The sequence below is a fragment of the Anguilla rostrata genome, chromosome 10 (genome assembly GCF_018555375.3).
Source record: "Anguilla rostrata isolate EN2019 chromosome 10, ASM1855537v3, whole genome shotgun sequence".
In the NCBI taxonomy this organism is placed as follows: domain Eukaryota; kingdom Metazoa; phylum Chordata; class Actinopteri; order Anguilliformes; family Anguillidae; genus Anguilla; species Anguilla rostrata.
Window position 1 is genome coordinate 31,805,827 of NC_057942.1, and position 20,663 is coordinate 31,826,489.

A 20,663-nucleotide genomic window follows, 5' to 3' on the forward strand; every position below is an offset into this window, starting at 1 on the left:
TGTGTTCTTGAAGTAAAGGATGAATATTCGCGTTTGACTTTAAAATCAAAGTTACGGGCAAAAAGTTGATTGAATCCAGGCCTCTGTTGCTTTAAGGCAACAGGACATCACGGACTGACAGGGCAGAAAGTGAAGCAAGTAGCTGAGGGAAACAAAACCCTGATCCTTCTTTTCTTTCCAAAGACATTTTCATTTCCCCTTTGTGCTGTAAAATCGATATTTAAATGGTTTACTATTTAGATTTTAGCACAACTGTGTACCTGTTGACTCGGTACTTAAATATTTAGTTTACCACATAATGCAATTGAACACCTATTGACTTGGGACGTGAATATTTACAGTAGTTTACGGCATAATGCAGGCACATGATTGAGCATCCCCCGCAAACACAACTGAAGAGAGCCCAATGAAAACAGTGGGTGGAATTTGGGTGGGGGGGAGTGTGTAACAGAGCATATTGAGCACATGGCATTGTTGGATTGATCTTACAGGTGTGTTGATCCTTGGGACATTTATTATAGTTCCTAGATGCAAACTCCGAATAACAAACATACTATATCATACTATATACTATAGCATACTATATCAAAATAAGTGAGGGTCTCAGTAGTGTGGAATAGCAATCAGGATGCTTTAGTCTGAAACCAAAGGGTTATGGGTTTGAATCCAGCATAACATAAGCTGAAAAGGAAACCAACCTGAGAGTAAAAAAAGATAGAAATACCCATCTGAGTACAGTTACCGCTGGGGTAGAGAGTTTATTGTTGTTATTTTCATTCCCACTGAGCGTCAGAATAAAGCTTGGCTTAAAGAAACAGGTTTCTTCTTTGCATATAAACATGAAATGTCTACATGCTTCACCTTAATTGTCAGAGAGTGAATGAAAGATTCAATCGAATTGTTCCGTTCGAAAATAATTCCCATTCCTGTACACGCGGAGTCCGATTTGTTGTTTCTTGATATCTGCGTGTCATTAACTGAATTAATAACAGTTCCATCTACAATTTTAGATTTTTTGTGTGATTATTTTTTAATTATCCCCAAGCAAAAAAAAAAAAAGATGCAGACACACTGATCTGGTTTGACTTTGAATGATGCGCTGAATCACGTTCGCCTCACATGACCCAGAAGAGCACCGAGCGTAACTTTCCGACGACCGCAGAGAGATTTACATCACGGTTACATCGTGCTTGGGTTTCCCCGGGGGCAGGCCCAGCTAAAGCACTGGTCCTGGCTGTGGGGGTCAGCCCCGCGGTCCGAATCCTGCCAGCGTCGACTGCGACAGGCTGGCGAGCGGGACGCCGTACAGCTGCCCGTAGCCTCACCCTGTTTACTGAGCGACGATTGGCCGGCGCCAGCTGCAGACGTGTGACTCGGTACCCCGGTGCGATGACCGCGCGGCACAGCTAGCGAGCTGCAGGGTGAAAAAAAAACTGCGCACCGCCACGTCTGCGAGGACAAGAGCGCTCGCCCCACAGGGCACTCCCGGAATTGACAGGGGGATACAGGGATAACGGGACAGGTGCACGGGCAACATGCATGGAAACTCCACATTGGAAAAGGTAAAAAAAATTTTTGCAAAAACCTGTTGAGAAAAAAATGAGTGCACGTGCAACGTACTTCAGTCGAACCATAAGCAGAATTTGACACTGACCACAGTGATGGCCCTTATGTACTTATGTTTAATGGGTCATTTTTAAAAGTAAATGGGGAATAATTACTATTTGCTGTGCACCCGGCGACCTTGCATATCAGATTTCTGCTTCATCGGGCTGTTCTGAATTGTGACTGGATGATGATGATGATGCCAGCTTTGTGAGTGAGCCAATGAGCAATGAGCAGCTGGTTGTGCCACATTTTTTACAGAGCATGTATCTAAAAATCTGTGTATGCATGAGCACATGGCATGCACACGTTGCCAATAGGACTCACCTTAAAAGACCTTTACCATGCACGAGATTATCCCCTGCAACAAAGTAAAAAAGCCTGTTACCGCAAGAGGTAACAAAGAAGAAAGACAATATTATATAATATTATCACAATAGCCACACATGAAATGGTTAAAGTATGAGAAACGTAGTTCCTGTTTTAATCAGCAACATGCATGCATATTGGAGTAAAATGAAAGCAAACTTGAAATTCAATAAAGCTTTTCATCTGTAAAGTGTATTTTTAAATACCATGTAACTTTGATTATCTAGTTCTGTGTATCTGAGTCATATCATATTGCTTTATTCTACTAAGGTATGGTTTAAAAAAAAAAACACCCAAACAGAGTACATCATATTGCTCTACAGTGAACAATAAGCCAAGACGCTATTCGAAGGCATCTCATTGTACCCATCTCAGAGACGAATTATTTTATAGACAGGCAGTGGTTTTACAATGTTATCAGGAAAGCACACATTATAATTCAGAGACTTATTTTTCACAGACATATAATGCCCGATATCTTAACAAAATACATCAACCAACATTAAACATTGATTAATGCAATTATGAAAGCAATGCACGTTGTCAATATGGAGAAGGTAGCATATGGATAAAAACACAACTGAGGTCAAAGTTCACAACCAAAATGGCGATTCACGGCGGAAGGCTGCCTGCAGCCTTTTTTGTCTTTCATGGAACGACAGATCTGTATGGAACCTACTTTCAAATTTTGTCACCACACTCGCAGTGGCGATGGTGCGCTGTTACCTGTTCAACCCAAAGAAACGTCATTTGCAAGCCAAGATTTGGGTTTGATTATTTGGGTTTTTAACAATATTGGACTTTCAGTTGCGTAGTGAATGACAACTTCACCAGAAAGAAGACCGACTAAGAATGGTACTGCGCCATTTGTTGGCAAGTTTCGAAGTTAATCGGAGGGTCGGTATTTGGTTGTGTATCTTAGTGTTAGTGTATGCATGGGTTTGTTGCGGTGATTTTTCGCTGTTCGCATATAAAGACAAATTAACGTTTTTCTTTTCTTTAACTTAATACGCAGTGTATAGTTTTGGGTTGGTTGACAAACTTTAATTTTCTATTTTGTGTCAAACGCAATCAGAAAAGGCTTCAGAATGTTTCAGCATAACAACGCATGTAAAATCGCTTTACTTAAATCAACATGAAAGGGATGGAATGTTTATTCACAGCTTAATTTAAAAACTTCTCTTTTTTTTACTGTAATCACGTTGCCAGCATTTGAAGTATACATTTGATGAGAACGCTTTTGACAAATGAAACATTATGCACCACTCATATTGTGTTACTAAAATTATAATCCAGGCATTATACCTTATTTTTAGATTATGTTTATAATGAAGTTCTGAGCCTGAGGATTTTTTTTTTTTTTTAAGATTGCTGAAACTTCACCAGTGCTCATGTATCACTGAAGTTTCTGATCTCATAAGAATATTAATGATTCAACCTGAAGGTTTTAATTTTACACTCTGTCCTTGTATCTCTTGACAGGCAAATTAAGTTGATTCCCAAAAGTTTGGTGCTGTGCTGTTCCCTTCTGTGTCAGCCTGAGGACTGGAGGCCACAGAATCAGGGACACAACCTTGCTCTCTCCCAAGTAGGTTCTGATAACGCGCAGCTGTCTCGGACGGCGAACGCAAGAGGAGGCATTCGATACATCCAGGGGGTCATCAAGTGTCGCTTGTCCTTTCCTGCTTTGCGTCACTTTTCAGTACCAAGCATGTTCTCTCTGGCACCCGCACTCAAACAAAAATGACCCACTTTGCCTCTCGAGAAGAGGAACCGTTTCTTTCGTGTATTTCCTAAACCTACACAGATGTAAACAAACACGCATCAATGTACTTAATATGCATTGATGTTGATTGAGGTCATCTCGTAAGGGACAAAAAATGTAGCTACACAGCAAAATATTCATTGTCAATTCAGCACACAGTTATTATACGAGTCCACAAGGGATGAAAATGTACGCTGTCAGAGTGGATTTCAGACTTAACAATTTTGCTGTATAGATTTGTGCTCAGCTAAAACAACTTAGTCAGTTGAGGTCTTACCCTAAATGTTTAATACTGTTAAAGGGACAGAACGCGTCCTAGCAAGCAAGTGCTTTATTAAGGTAAACGCATGACATTTTGAGCAAGTCAGGCCTGACAAACGCCATTGAGATAGCTGAAAGTCATTTGCTGCGTAATACATATAATACAGCATTTGTGCTCTAAACAGTCTCATGTCTGTTCTGAAATTCTCAATCCTGCGCTGGAGCCCTGCCATTCTTTTTATGTTCATAGAATCACAAAATTAAAAAAAATAAACTAAGACAGTGAAGACCAAAGAAAAAGATGTAATACCTACTCTTTTCTTTCTCGGTATGTAGCTGCAGAAGATGTCGGTTGCAGGAACCGGTACACTGTCGTGTAAATCATGGGAAAGCAATGCTGCAGCTCTTACAACGTTATATGGGGACTGACCTGTCCCGAGATTAAGGCAGCGATGTGGTCTATAAATGTCCAAATGTATTGACTGCACCTGGACATGAGAGCAAGTTGTTTTCTGTTCCACTCTGACTGTCGAGCACTTGATATTGGGTTTGTGAAGCTCAGCTAAATATCCAATAAATGTTCTCCTTTGCAAGACTGCAGTATAACAGCTGCTGTCTTTTCCTCAGTAGGGCTACCTAGAGTGTGGCAGCGCAATAGGGATTTACTGTGTGGGCCACCTATTTGTACATTTTATTAAGTAGTTGGGAAGAATTTTTCAGTATCTCAGTATTACCTGTAAGATTTACCTGAAGTTGTGCATGTAGATAAAATCCTTCGCACACAGACTTCCTCTCACACACACACCCGCACACGCAAGCACACCTACACGTGCGTGCACACAAATGCAAAACACTATATACTGTGTGCACAGGTGTGTGCGTGCACGGACGTATGTGTGCATACACCTTAAAGTGTATGTGGACGTGCCTGAGAGGTGCTTGAAAGGTAAATGCATTGTAAATGTCAAGCGATAAAGTTTTTGGCGTCTCTACAGTTAAACATCAAACTCAGTAATGATAAATTACTTGTATTTAGATGAAAGGCTAATCCTGGTTCAAACATGGAAGAGGAGGCTGTGAAAATTGTTTGTCATAAAGTATCTTTGCAAAACTTGATTTGATTGTTTATAATACTGTATAATTGATATATCATATTGTGTAATGATAGCCATAAACACTATGTGTCAACTCCATAACTCCGTTATGTATATTGAATATTCATATTTGTTTATTGATGCATTACTGAGTAGTATGTGGTAAACAATTGAACTCCGTTACAAACTGTCAACGCTAAAGTACTGTTTGGAGTGAGTGTATTTTAGATAGTATTAAATATTGAAGCTGAAATGAGTTAGGACCACATATTTCGGTCCGAAGTGAACGTGTTCATCTTGCTGTACCATGTTACTCCTAGGTGGCGGTCGAAACCAAAGAGAATTCTAATTAAACGCCTGCTGTGTGTGTGTTTAAGAGACCTATTATTGTTATGTGAAGTGAGTCCACCCATTTCCTGCAAAAGATAGATTGATGAAGGCAAGTTCATCGTCATTATTTTGGCACGGCAAAATTACTAAAATTAAACGGTGCTTACATGTTGCGCAGTATCGTCATTCAACACGAATACACTTAATCCACGCTCAGTTAAACCCCTTAACTTTTGTGACAAGTCTCTACGCAGTCATTTTATTGTAATACCACTAAAAAGTAGCTGAGCATAGATTGCAGATTTGCTAAGAAGGTAAAGCGCTTCGGCCTCAGTGTCCTTTGCCTGTCTACAGTATGTTTCCTGATAACCGACGGAAGGAACGGTAATCCGTGTGCAGAATTTTTAAAAGCTTCTTCATACTTTATGCATTGATCAAGAATTAAACTTTTGCCCCCTCGTTTCCTGAAATAAACGTTTTTGAAAGTTACTGTCATTTTCTAACGTGAATGCGTATTATCTTTTTCCTTGACGGAAACGACTGTGAAAAATATAATCCCGGCTCGTTTTAGTTGTGATCTCAATTTGATTAATTTATTGAATAGTTTATTACCATCATGCCTAAAACTTAACATCTTTGAAATTACATGTCAATTTGTTATCTACGCGAGAATTACGTTTCAAATGGAGTAAAAAATAATAATAATAACCTGATTTTTTGTTTTACTTCTGTTTCAATGAATATTCACTGCAGGCGAAGATGTACTCGCGCTATGGATGCAGAGTCGGACCAGGTTCTTGTCCAAAACTTTGCTATAGCTCAATAACCCTCGCAGATTTTCTGCTACAATCGAATATCCAACTTTCAATTTAACTCCATGAAATGTTTCTGACTCTTAGAGACTTTGCTCAAATTATGTTTTAATGTAAAGCCTGATTACTAAAACAAGATCAAGTATTCTTACTAAATCCATTTTATTTGATGGTTTTCATTATTTATTTTTATGTAGTGAGTTTGACACTATATATGTATTTGAAATTGTATGACATTTCTGTTTATAGGTATTTTTTTGGTAAAATTCTTATTTCAAAAAGACAGGCCTATTTCGAAATACAGGCTTATTTTAATGACATATTTGCAATCGTGTTCATTTTCATTTGTTTCTTTAAATTATCTTGTTTTTAAGCGTCTTCTGTGCCATTAAAACGTGTTTGTCTTCCCATGTTGACTACATGGAAAACCTGTTTATACTTTGATCTCGTCATCAGTACTTCAGACTTGCTTTTGGTTAACAGTAAAAGTTCAATATATGTACTGTATAGCCGAGGATGCTTAGGCTAAGTGCTAATGGATTTATGATGTCTGTCTCAGAGACATCCAAACTAATTAGCACATATGCTCTAAATAGATGATGGTTTTGTGTGCAATAAAACCATTACCCATTGCATAAACTGACAGTCCCTCTAACTAAAGTTTAACCACAAGCTAATTGGAGAAGTCATTTAGGCCTCATTGTCCGCAGTTAGTCTTTCTTTTTTTCAGTTTGAAACCTATGTGGGCATATTCATCGTGACTGGCTGCTAGATATATTTGTGAACTAGAAAAAAACCATTTAAAAAAATACGAGATACAGAAATGTGCCCGTTTTGTCTCTGGCTGCGTATCCATCTAAGTCTTTAAATGAGCGGTACCTAATCCAGGTGCGAACCCGTTAGTTATAGCTGATTATATAATATAGCTGGTTAAAGCCCAATTAAAACGAGGGTAAACTCGGACTCTTTACGACTTTTTCAAACATGTAGTCCCTTGTGATTAGGCTTGGCTTTGTTTTACCTGTCAGTGGTGTTGATTAAAAGAGGGCAGTCTCAAAGTTTAGTTGCACCCCACTTTCAAGGCTGAAAAAGGTTACATTTGTACCCAGAGTAAAATGTACCGAAACTTAGTTGACAAAGTGTTAAACTAATGTATATGTCTCCAATGTCGCAAGTTTATGTAAAATTTTATATAATCCATTACATGAGTAATTATATTATTAATTGTTAAATTTATTTATATCATGCAAAATCGTCTACTCGTCTCAACGTCCAATTTTCTAGCGTCTCCGTCCTATGAACTGTTTCATGTCTTTAATTTCAAATGCTGATTTCAGTGAAAACTCCCTGGATTTTTAAGTCGAGCTCGAGTGTACTAATCTGCGTGTACTAGCTCTCTCAATTTACCCCTGATTTAAATTGAATAACACGATATCAGTCGTCATGTGGAACACTGCTATATGGTGTTTATTCTGGTTTCAAGAATGAGAAGATCCACTGAAGTGTGACAGTTCGTGCTGCATTTGTTACGTATAGTAATATAAAGTGACGTGGTTCTCGATTAAAGATATTTACCCCTTTTCTCACGAATACCCTTCCCATTAAGAGCGATTAGATTATGTCTATTGAAAGTTGCTGGCCCATAGAGAAAACGGCAGCAGATAAAAGGCGATTTCAAGTGACCTTCTAGTCCCTTTCACACCAATCTGAGCCCCCGAAATAGCCAAGGATCAGACTGGACAAAGGCCTCCACCGCCTTTCTTTCAACTTGCAGAATCTCAAAGCAATGGTAGAAGCAACAAAACCTCTAACTCGCACATTAAAGTTACGCACAGCTTGTTCTTATAAGAAAAACAGAAATTGCAGCTATCTCAATTTCTCTGTAGCTCAATACACCTTGAAATAAACAGCGTATGGTTATTTAGAGGAGAAAACATGCACTAACGCATTCGTTATGTTTAATTAGGCTGAACATAACATTATCATTACACAAGCACATAACTTGTAAATTATAGTGAAAATAGTTTAAGTAACTTATTAGGTACGAATTTTGGAACTTATGTGACACCTGCATAATATGTGACTTCAACTTTTTAAAATTAAAAATACTATATTGTCGCTTGTATTAGACCTTCACCTGGTGGCAACTATGAAAACGTGTTAGTGCAAGTGAAATATTTTTCAGATTATTAAAATCTGCAAGTAGTTCTTGAATCATGTGGTAAATCGATATTGCATTGATTGTTGCCTTTAAATAATATATAAGTATCCTGAATATTTCCCCTTTTGAACGTTTAGGAATGCTCCCATATAAAACTCGCTGCTTCTTGGTATTTGCTAAGAATGAGCCAGGCCTCACGTGCCGTGTTTAAGTAATAGGCTCTTTGGGAAATATGTTTCCATGATATATCACTGCTTAAGTAAAATATGGGGATAAATGGTTTTATTTCAAAGCATCGACCAAACCCCACGTTTACAAATTGCCCGCACAGTTCAAAGCCGACGCGAGCCTACGCGGGAATGTGAAAACATTGCACGTGAGATTGGTTGTCTGGGTAATTTGTAACCCTTTCTCATGGCAGAGAAACATAAGACTTGTTTTTACAGGTGGCTTCCCGACAGAGGCCTTTAAAGTATAGCGAAAAGCAATGAAAGCCCACGTTAATTTGAACTTAAATGGTCTACTGATTTGATAGATCCATTTTAATGTAGCGTGTAACATCTAGATCACTAAACGTAAAAAACAGTATAGAAATTGTAAACATAATGTGTTTTTTTGTTATTTTAAAAGAATTTTAACGCAACCCTATTTTCACCACTGATCTTGAATCATGAAGGCTGGCGACTATGGAATTGCATTGTCTTTATAACTATTCCTGGAGGGAATTAAATATACGGATTAGAATCAGTTCTAAATATGTTTTTGAATAACTTGTTTTACTCATGAATTTGACATGTATCATTAAAGGGAGAGAGCAGAACATCGTAAAGACTGTCTTCTTTCAATATAATACTGTTATATGTGTTTATCACTTTATCAAATGTTATTCTTTATACATTCAGCCAGTAAATGTGTGTGGTTTTAATAGGTTTTAGCCTACCTTAATATGCATATATGAAACAAAATGTGTAGTTTGCAACAGTAAAACGGTCCCCTGCAAATGTTTAATTTCAGTATATAGTCTTATTTTTACGACTTTACCCTAACTATTCTGTCTTATTCACAGAGATAACTTTGCTAATCTTAATAATGATAACGATGATGATAAACTGCTTTATTTATAGTAGAATTAAATGTGATACTATCACATACTGAACATAGTTATACATTTAAATGTTTTTTCAATAAAAGTTAAATCCTTACGAAGTCGCAGGTGTAGCTAATAGTCTATTACTGCAATTATTATTGTAACGATGGACTTTAAAAAATAGCCATACTAAACATACTTTACCCACGTATTTTCCTTTGTGTTTTCCTCTCACGGAAATTGAAGATTTGGATAGTTAAATATGGGAAGGAAGGCCATAAGTTTGCAGCTTAACTTAATTGAACACTGTCTTAATGTTAACATTTATCGTCTTGGATACCCGAGTTAGGAATGGAAACCCCCTATTCCTCATATTGTACAGACGTAAACTGGACCAGTGCATTAGTCTTCAAGTAATTAATATCTTATTTACAGTTATGGTTTTGTGTGTGTGTGTGTTTTTTTTTTTTTTTTTTTACTTTGGAATGAACATCTTGAGTACCGACGCTGCCCAGTAACTAGCAAGTTGTGCTCCTGTGTTTGTCTGTCTTTCAGTGACCAAGTCGATCGTGTAACTGTCCTTTCAATCCGTTAACACTGTCGCTTAGACAAACAGGCTGCTATCGATCTTTTCATTATGTGATTAAACAACAAATACGCTTGAGCAGGTGAGAAGCTTATACGACCTGGAAAATATTTTTTCTTCGAAGATGTTAGCCCGCCAGTAACGATCCACAAAAATAAACAGATTGTGTGGGTATAGAAATGCAGAACTCGCTATGAGAAAATGCATTTGTTAGCTATTAAAAAAAGAGAAGAAAAAAAACAATCTTGCGAATTTTTCTGAAATTTGTTTCAAGGAAGCTTCCATAGTTTGTATGACATGCACACAGAAAATAGCATTTGCTGGTTTGCTTTTGGTCATGGCATTGTGTGACAATCTATTTTTGACTATTACGGCTAATTACGAATTGTATACTACAAAGAAATGGTGTACTTACCAGACGGAAATAGGTTTAATTCTGATGTTTCTATCTGCCATCCACCCATCACAGCTTTCCATGGCTGCTTCTTCTTTAAATGTCCTAGTGTCCACTTTCCCTCTTCTGCCTCGCTGTTTTCGTGCAAGCTTTCTTCCCTCTTCTCTCATTCGCTATTCCCTCTCCCTCTCTCTCCTTCGCGCTCTCTTCGCAATCTGTGGAGTAAAATCTTGATGATACACTTACAGAACTTTCCCTTTGTCTGATTTAATCTTATTCGTTTCACCTTTTCAAGAAGCAGAAGACATGACCGAGAGTTTATTTGGAGCAGCGGGGAGAGGAACGCGAAAAGCGCCGTTGCTGAATAGTCAAAAACAGACATCCCCCCAAGAACTGCATTTACTGGGGCACTGCTTCGACATTTGCATCCTATTGTAATGCTGCCTCTTTGCTATTTGTACATTGCATTTACGAAGTAATACCAACTATAAACCCGCACTAACCCTGACCGTTCAGCTCTGGAACCATTTGTGTTATAAAACTATTACGCTGCTGAACTTATGAGTTGAAAAGGGACGCATTGGCACATTTGACATCATGTTTGTACGTATAAGAATATATACGCACGTCAACACGATTATTGGTGTACATCTTAACGCAACATACTTTTCTTTCATACAGAAGCAGAATGTGTTTTATGAAAAACTTTTTTGTTCGGGAAATTTATTCTGCAAAAATGGTTGCAAATTAGCAAGATGAGAATTTTGCTTTATTGCACACTACGTCAACAATCGCAATAGTGCTGATAAAAAATCCATATGCATCTGCATTTTTATAACATTTCTTTAAAAGGTACTTGATTACAATACATTATACAGCACTGTGCCTCTGTAATTGTCTACTGTACGCTAGATGGCAGTCCGATCCAGACATTTTAAGTCTGTTCGGCGCAGGCTTCTCTGTCTCGATACAGACAGTCGGATTCCCCGCGCAATTTTCAAGCAACTTAACTTAATTTTGGAATTACTGTAATAATAGCAACATAACATGGCATCCGCGTTGTATTCTTGCTATGCATTACCAATTCCAATATCTCTGTCGGGTTTCAAGCTGTGTGTTTCCGTCTCGCTGTAATCAGAATCGGCCACTATTATTAAGGCTGGTTCTGTATTAAGCGATCGTTTTTTTTTTTTTTTTTTGCAATATAGATGTTTTCACATAAATGCTCTTCGTTTACATTGCGCTATGTTCTCCTCTGCATTGGTATGAAAAGTGGTTTACATGCGCTGCGTGTTATCACACGTATTTCTTCATATTGTAAAATTAGAGAACAGGGCACTGATACTGTCAGTCACATTAGCATTTAGGCTATAATTAAGACAGCAGCTTCAAACAAACCGTCTCAAACTTTGAGGGACTCGACTCGAGTCCTTTCACCCTCGCACGTTTGTTTATTTCACGTGCACCGAGCTATGTCCCCCTCTTTTACCCCTCTTTTTGGCTATTCTGTCCAGGGTTTCTTCCTCTTTTGTGACAATAGCGACCCATACTAATCAGGTTTCAGAGTAAATAGCAGCGCAGGGCGAGCTCGATGTAAATTGTGCTTGTCAGAACCCCCCAGTCGTAGGTAGCAAGCAACGAGGACTCTAACCAATGGAGTGAAGGAGGCTTGGCTAACCTTAGCCTCCCATTTTTCTCTCCCCCCCTAAACCCCCCCCCCTTTTCCACCCCCCTCCTCAATGCAGGGCTCTGACCAGTCAGTCGCCTTTGATTATCAGTTGCCAGCAGCCCCTCTCTTGGCTCCTTGACACGAGCACCATATAAGGCGCAGCGATCTCCATAGAAACGTGTCAGTTTCAATAGTAGTGTCAAAGTTCACTATATACAGACATTCGCGCAGATCCCCGTTTCGGAAACATTGCTCTGCTGGTCTTCCCGTTTAAACGCATTCATTTTTGGGTCTCTCCTTCTTGCATATTCTATTAGTTGTTGTTTTTTCTTTTTATCTTTTCTCTTTCGCTCCATTCCTGCTGGAGAGGTGAAACTACAGGGGCACTTCGACGACGCCGTTTTGTTGGTCCAGATGAGTTTTATTTTGAAAATATAGACATAAAATTCCGCTCTTCAGTTTTTTCCTCTCTTCCACCAGTGAAGACAGGAGTAAGGGACAAGGAAGAAAAGAAAGGGATTTATTTCACGCCAGACTTTGGATCGTTTTTTTCTTTTTTTTTTCTTACACAATTCATTTTTATTTCTTCGTCTCGGTGAATCGGTCCTGCCTCGTAACTGGTTATTTTAAACCAAACTGTAATTGTTACCTCTCGTGCGCTCTTTTTACCAAGATTGGGTTCCTGAATGGCTGACTGCAATTTACCTTGGAACTGGCCTCCCGATACTTGCATATCCTGATCGGGTGCCTTTTCGATCGCCACTTTGTATTTTGAATGTATTGATTGTCCTATGCTCACACTTTCCTATGTGATCGCCTGCTTCGGTTTGACTTTTCACAGTCGTTTATTTGATATTACCTCTTGTTCCACGTACAAGAATCCCAGCGATTAGTTCGCTTTATAGCACTTTTCGGGCCCGAGATATGGCAATGGTAGTTAGCGTCTGGCGAGATCCGCAGGAAGACGTGGCCGGAGGAACTCCGAGCGGCCCGAATCCAGCAGCTCAGCCGGCTAGGGAGCAACAGCAGGCGGCGTCGGCAGCTCCACACACTCCGCAAACCCCGAGTCAGCCAGGACCCCCTTCAACGCCAGGGACTGCTGGCGACAAGGGGCAGAGCCAAAATTCTGGACAGAGTCAACAGCATATTGAATGTGTGGTTTGCGGAGACAAATCCAGCGGCAAGCACTACGGTCAGTTCACCTGCGAGGGATGCAAAAGTTTCTTCAAGAGGAGTGTCCGGAGGAACTTAACGTATACATGTCGTGCCAACAGGAACTGTCCCATCGATCAGCACCATCGTAATCAGTGCCAGTACTGCCGACTGAAGAAATGTTTAAAAGTGGGCATGCGGCGGGAAGGTGAATATATTTTTTTAATGCAATCTCTACACATCCGCAACTCCCGCAGGCAAACCGGCGCGTTATTTACCATGAAGGTCATTTATATTTTTGCCCAAAGACATTCATGCGCGCGATTATGTGTATGTTTGTGTGCGTAGGCTGTGCACAAAGGAAACGCGCATGTATTCTTGTGTGTTGTAAAAATTCATCGCTTCGTAGGTCTAGTGAGTGCTGTGACAAAGCGGTACCCTATTTCTCTGTTTATCCTTTTTAGTAAAAACCAGATCGCCGTGTCTTGCTCTTTTTCTGCAAGCGCAACGTAGGCTATATGATTTTCTTTAAAAAAAAAATAATTTAGTATTTAAATGTCTTCTTAGTCATTGCCTCAGTGCGTTTGTGTGTGTGCGTATGTGTGAGAGTGTGTGTGTGTGTGTGTGTGTGTGTGCGGACGTATGTACCCATACAAAAGTAGCATTTTGCACATGCTTGTGCATACGCACTTGCTGTTATTGCCGACTTTTTGCATATGTCAGGCCGCTTATGTAGTGTCACAAGTGTAATGTACGTTATTTTAGACAAGTGTTCTGCTCTACAGAACTTTAGTGGGATTTGTTTAGCATTTTAGTGTGTTTCTGTAAAGGCCATGCCATCCCATCCTCGCCAGTACAGTTTTTACTATAGTGGAAAATAGTAATAGCTTAAAATGGCAACTGCCGTGTGAGTTCAGGATATTTTATTGTATTCTGTAAAACAAATATTCCTTTAAAATACAGCGCACGCGTGAGGCGTACCGACTGTATATTTAAAGCCTCCATTTATGATGCAAAACATAAATGTTGTCTTTATATCACTAATTGTGTGTCCTCGTTGATGGTAGGCACAGCATATTTTAATCCCTATTACCCGTAGCTGTTTTGCTCGGGTTATAATAACAAAACATAAATGTGTTGACTCAGTTTGTCAATATTATGTTTTGTTTTTTGTAGGCGAATTAGAAGAACAACCGTCGGAACTGCAAAGGCGATTGTGTTTTGCATTCAGGTAGTTAGTGAATCGTGTGTTTAGGCACTGCAAGGGTGTATGGAGAGTGTATATTTAAATGGGATCACTCCACTAATATCGAGTATCATAGCATGAGTTGTTTTAACGTTGCTCTTGCAGTGATTTATCTCGGATGTGTCTGAGTGCACTTATTACGAAGCAAACACGTGTGTGTGTGCGCGCGCGCGTATGTGTGTGTGTGTGTGTGTGTGTGTGTATGTGTGTGTGTTATTCATGTATGCATACAAATATATAGATAAACACTGAATCAGTGAGACGCCAGACTGATGTAGTGGGAACTTCAAATAGAATTTATAACAAAAGCTGGCGGTTGGAATTCATTGCACATGGTCTTTTTTCAGAATGGCGTACCCACATGCAAACACACGCATATTCGCGGCAGATAACATTATTTTCATTACAAATTAATACATTGTATTACTGTTTAAAGGGAGAATCGTGGAGTTACAGCAAATACGCACACGCTATGTCAGTTCAGGAATTTCTGTGGAATATACAGCCTGCACAGAAACTCAAATGTTTATCAGCTCTGGATGCACATTTCCTCTCCTTCTCTTTCTTTTTGTCAGCGGTTCAGCGAGGAAGAATGCCTCCAACCCAGCCGAACCCAGGCCAGTACGCACTGACGAACGGGGACCCTCTGAACGGTCATTGTTATCTCTCCGGATACATCTCGTTGTTACTCCGGGCCGAGCCTTACCCGACCTCCAGATACGGGAGCCAGTGCATGCAGCCCAACAACATAATGGGCATCGAGAACATTTGTGAACTGGCTGCTCGCTTGCTCTTCAGCGCCGTGGAATGGGCAAGGAACATCCCTTTCTTCCCCGACCTCCAGATCACAGACCAGGTGTCACTTCTCAGGCTGACGTGGAGCGAGTTGTTTGTGCTTAACGCGGCTCAGTGCTCCATGCCCTTGCACGTGGCCCCTCTGCTCGCCGCGGCTGGCCTCCACGCCTCTCCAATGTCCGCGGACCGGGTCGTGGCTTTCATGGATCACATTCGTATCTTCCAGGAACAGGTCGAGAAGCTCAAAGCCCTTCACGTCGATTCGGCAGAGTACAGCTGCATCAAAGCAATAGTCCTCTTTACGTCAGGTAAGCGTTAACCGAGCCTATGCGAGGCCTTCTTGCAGGGATCTGAACGAGAAAAGAGTAGTAGAAGTAGACCCAGTGGTAAATTCTTTCTTAATTCCGTCCCGTGTTCAGTTCCACTTTTAAAGCAGTTTATGTAATATGTAAACGGCGTTGTGTGCCCCGACATAGATGGGGCCCAAGACTTTCAGAGATGACCACAAAGCCCACGATGACTGCGTGCAGAGTTGTTTTCAGAACTGTGGTCACAGAAAAAACATTTTTTTTCGTATACAGTCGTATAACTACAATGTAGTTCTCAGTGTCATCTAAGTGTTTTAATAAGAGCGTAGAGCACGACAAAACGGCAATAGAAGTGTAGCACAGACCGTGGGAAATTTAGGGAAGTATTGCCTGTATGATGATTTACGCAACACGTGTCTCGTCGAATTAATTAATAAGCTGACGGACATGAAACAAAATGTATGGACCCCTTGTCCGAGCGAGAAAGATCTCTATAATGTGAAAATTCCCGCTCACGTTCCACTATGTATGCGGTGGTGCCTTTCGCCTACCGCGAGTGTTAATATGTATTTTGAATTAGGCATTCTATACCATCCTAACAATGCAGTCACGGTTTATATTACGTTGAAAAAAATATCCCATGGGATTTTGTGGGGAAAATATTTTATTTTATATATATATATATATATATATGGGGATGTAATGGTCATTTGCCAAATATGACTATTTTGTAATTGTGTAAACACGTCGGCCTATATAAAATACTTATGTTACTGGATACGTATTAAATATAAAAACTGTACATTTCTCTCTTAAACACATCGTTACTTGGCATAGATGTCGTTCCATAAATAAACACAGCATTGCATGAACTACATATTAGAGCTTTTGACAAATCACATAGACGCGCAGGGATCGCGCGAGGCCTTGCAGAGGCCCCGAAGAGCCTTAATCTGTGATCCCAGCAAGCTGCTCAACAATTTTTGGAAATTCGGTTGAATTTTGGGGGATATGTGACGAATGACTTCAGCCATTTTCAAAGGTTTTTGTAGTGCTCCGCTTTAAATCGCAAATAGTTTATAGCATTATATACTTTATTAGCGCTGGTTGACTAGCCTCGCAAGCCATACTGGTCAGACAGACCTCGTTTTATCACAGAATGCACTGTCCCTGGGAAAATGTATATTTTTGCATTTAAGGCAAAAAAAATCCTTTTTACTTTATTTTTTTTACTTCTTTCATTTTATGAAGCATACACTTCACACGCTGTACCCAGTTCAATAATGATACATTAGAATAACCGTGTGTGTGTTGAGGATGAGAGAGGTAGAGGTGAGGGTCAGCTCTTCACCCTGCACTAGCTAACAGACTCACCAAAGGATATTCAAATGAACTACTTTTTTCCAGGCTGTTGACTTCATTGTGTATTTTTAGGTTCTAGATAATCCCTATGACTTAATCAGTTTCATTTATTATTATTATTATTATTGTTATTATTATTATTATTAGAAATGTCACTTACATGTATTCGTACATTTGAGTTTTTATTATTATTATTATTATTATTATTATTATTATTATTATTATTGAGAACTGGATATATTCTTATGGACGATCTCCGGAAGAGATTTTGACTGTGTAAAAAATATATATAAATCCTACTGATTTAAAAATATTTTTACAACAATCCTAGGTTTCATCCGTCCTGAAACCAAACCATGGATTAACTATATTAATGTTTCTTGGGCATGCATCAGTGCATTCCCATTTTCGTGAACTGGTCACTTTTTTTTGCGGTTGTTCTTTTAAGCCTCTGGTAAGACTCTGAGACTTTCTTTGCTCTGTGTTAGCAATGAATTGCAATGAATGCAATCTGTGTTAGTTAATTATGCCCCAAGTTATTTTTGTTTAGTTTTCTTTAAAATATATATATATATTATGCATTTTAAAAATGTATATCACATTTTAACTACCATTTCTGTATATTCTAAGGTGATTTAATTTATTTATTTTTTATCTGCATATGCATATAGCCCAATGTACTATAAATATATGGGTCATGTTGGATGCTTTAGGCCTACAGTGCAGAGAGAATCTAAAGCATTTTAATTTGCTAATTTTGGTCCTGGAATTCATAGTTCCATATAAATTATTTCAATATGAATGATCCGGTGACCAATATTTTCTTTTTTTATGGAAAATTTGCCCATATTCATTGTTTTACATAGTATTTCTCGAACCTCCCTGTTAATCCAAACGGATTTGCATACATGGGCTACCCTGCTTAGTTTAAGGTCATTGTAAATCATTCTGGGATCTCAGCCTGGCCCCAGCACAGTTCACAAGTTCATAAGGTTATTGTGTCTGACCACAGTGAATTATAGCTTGGCGAAATAAAGATCAGTCTAAAAGCCTTTTAGATGCCATTGTCTGATGTTTAATACATTATACTGACTCAGAGACCTAGCTATGTCTCTAACAGGGTAGCTACAACACTGTTTCAACCCGTAGTCAAATCTAACGGTGCACATGCCGGAATGTTGGTGTTTTCCTAAGGGTTTGGGATGGCGTTACAGCATGGCATGTATGCTATGAACTGCCGCGGTTCCCTGGTATGCTCTCGTAAATGCAACATTAGGGTAAATATAGAGCTAAGGAATAGGGTCTTCAATTTACCAATGTGTCTTCCATTTGCTGAACTAATTGGTACAAAACAAAATATCGTCGTGCACGAACAAAGTGTTGATTAATGTTTGTGTCTCGATGGCCTATTTTTGTTATTCTGACGTGCTTTTAGCGTGACTATTGACTTCAGTCCTGCTGATAAATTCGATTGCTTCCAGCGGCCTTGTTTTGTGTGTTTCATGGCAAGCCAAGAAAGACACATCCTCGAAGACCGGCCAAATAAATTGCCGAGAATATCCACATTGGGAATAATTAAGCCCTATTACAATTGTGGAAATTCAGACTTATTCTGCTGTCCAAGTTTCATAAATTTCCATAGACCCTACAAACACTACTAAACACTATTAAACTACTACGCTTTATTGGCTAGCTGTTAAATGTAGAGTTGGGGCTTCTCAAATCTCCTTTTCAAACCGTTTTATTTTCCCTTTTCTTTTGTTTATGCACATGTCTTGGTATCTGCATTAGCGGGATCACATTTTGCGATATTCTGTCCAAATGACTTCGTACAATGATTTTGCGTGCTTGGCAGGCGCTTCTCGTTCTAGAGTGATATTGCACGTACCGTATACCTGGAAGTGTGTTTTATTTCAGTTTGACACTAACCCATAATGCGAATGTTAAATGATAACCTGGGTCCTTTTGTCTTCTGTTTTGGCTTCTCAGACGCTTGTGGCCTGTCAGATGCGGCTCACATCGAAAGCCTACAGGAGAAGTCTCAGTGCGCCCTTGAGGAATACGTGAGAAGCCAATACCCAAACCAGCCGAGCCGTTTTGGCAAGCTCTTGCTGCGGCTGCCGTCTCTCCGCACCGTCTCTTCATCAGTAATTGAGCAGCTGTTCTTCGTCCGCTTGGTAGGTAAAACTCCTATTGAAACCCTCATAAGGGATATGTTGTTATCCGGGAGCAGCTTCAACTGGCCTTATATGTCCATCCAATGATCCGAGCGAGAAAGTGAAAAAACACCACGAACGTAAAAGGACCAAAAGCAACCTGAATAAGAAGACTATATATAGGACCTCATTTCTGAACATCGTAGAAGACAAGACTTTGCCCCCATTTTATTTTATTTTTTATTTTTTTGAAGGGGGGGACTGAGATCTGAGATGGAATACATTATGTACAGAAAATAAGGAATGGACTTACTCTTGTGTAAATCCACTCTCATCTACAAGCAAACGACTTTTCATTTTGTAAAATACTAGTCTTTATTTTCTTTTTTGTAAAAAAAAATACAAATAAAATGAAAAACATCGTATGCGCAGTAAAAAGAATCAAGACCTAGCGGGAAAATGTTTCCGAGCAAATTATAAGAAATGTCCTGTGTCTATGTATCTTTCTCTGTTTTGTATATTTCTGGTTCTAAACCAGGTTTTCTGTGATTCTATACTAATAATTTTTGATATAACCTTTTGCTTCTTATAATGAGTGCGATATATGTTGTCGAAGCTATGTTCTCCAAGAATTAAAATTGAAGTGAGAATTTAAAACAGAAAAATAAAGAAAGTTAGACATAAGAAACGGTCTAATCGCTATGACAATATTATCACTGATGGTTGACCTGCCAATTACAATTGATGCTACGGACGTGCAACGGCGAACTTGACCTCATGGACATTTTGAGGAGAGGACACACCTGAAACTTTTCCTGGTTATAGCCTAAGTGTGTTTGGAGTCGATCATCAGTAAAAAAAAAAAAAAAGGAAAAATGAAAAGACATAAAAGAAAATTCAAAAGCACTTTTAATATATCATTTCAAATACATTTTGTTTGTTTCGTCTTGAAATTTTCATTGTTTCTTGGATTTTATTGGTTGTTGCCTCGATTTGCATATTCCATGATACAGCTTTTTCAGCAGGATCCGTTGGTAAGAGTTGTGTGATGGTGACTGTACTATTAAAAACAAGTAGGCAACAATGTCTTGTTCTCAAGAATTTTCATGTGATGCGCGAGTTGGAACATCTCTAACCGACTGGCGGCGGAGTAACCTGCAAAGCGCAAAACCAAAAATTACATAAGGGATACAGGCCCTTTATTAGGCCCGTTGTCTTCACGTAGACTCCATCAACGTTTGGTCCCTTCTTTAAAGCCTTTTAAGATATTGATGCTGAAAAAATCCAAAGCATTGGCCTTTACCATCCACCTGTACCCTTTTTATGGAAGCGTTTATAAATGTATTTTGTTTAGACGCAGGCTTTGTTCAAATGGGGGAATGCCCCTGGGTTTTGAAAATTACTGAAGTGGATTAGAAGTGTGGTTGTCTGTGTAAGGTTTCACGCGCATACAGACGTGGGTTCATGGAAACTCATGGACACACGAATACGTGCAGGAGCTGGCGTTTGCG

General features: G+C 39.2%; 1 protein-coding gene and 2 long non-coding RNA genes across 3 annotated transcripts; 2 read left to right on the plus strand and 1 right to left on the minus strand.

Moving 5' to 3' along the window:
* Positions 1-729: 729 nt before the first annotated feature.
* On the minus strand, positions 730-12,076 carry LOC135233211 (uncharacterized). Its single transcript, XR_010323785.1, has 2 exons — positions 10,486-12,076; positions 730-1,966 (listed from the first exon to the last, which is right to left on the minus strand). It is a non-coding gene; the product is annotated as an uncharacterized LOC135233211 (long non-coding RNA).
* Positions 2,589-4,665, plus strand: LOC135233212 (uncharacterized). The gene is made up of 2 exons (XR_010323786.1): positions 2,589-2,871; positions 3,457-4,665. It is a non-coding gene; the product is annotated as an uncharacterized LOC135233212 (long non-coding RNA).
* A 174-nt stretch (positions 12,077-12,250) lies between the features above and the next one.
* Positions 12,251-20,236, plus strand: nr2f1a (nuclear receptor subfamily 2, group F, member 1a). The gene is made up of 3 exons (XM_064296525.1): positions 12,251-13,493; positions 15,107-15,634; positions 18,986-20,236. Exons 1-3 carry the CDS (start codon positions 13,058-13,060, stop codon positions 19,258-19,260), a joined length of 1,239 nt encoding a protein of 412 aa, XP_064152595.1. The 5' UTR covers positions 12,251-13,057; the 3' UTR covers positions 19,261-20,236.
* The last annotated feature ends 427 nt before the right edge of the window (positions 20,237-20,663 follow it).

Coding starts and splice junctions, on each gene's coding strand:
- nr2f1a (XM_064296525.1), top strand. CDS start 13,058: ATGGCAATGGTAGTTAGCGTCTGGCGAGATCCGCAGGAAGACGTGGCC. Junction 13,494..15,106: donor AGTGGGCATGCGGCGGGAAG/GTGAATATATTT, acceptor TCTTTTTGTCAG/CGGTTCAGCGAGGAAGAATG. Junction 15,635..18,985: donor AATAGTCCTCTTTACGTCAG/GTAAGCGTTAAC, acceptor TTGGCTTCTCAG/ACGCTTGTGGCCTGTCAGAT.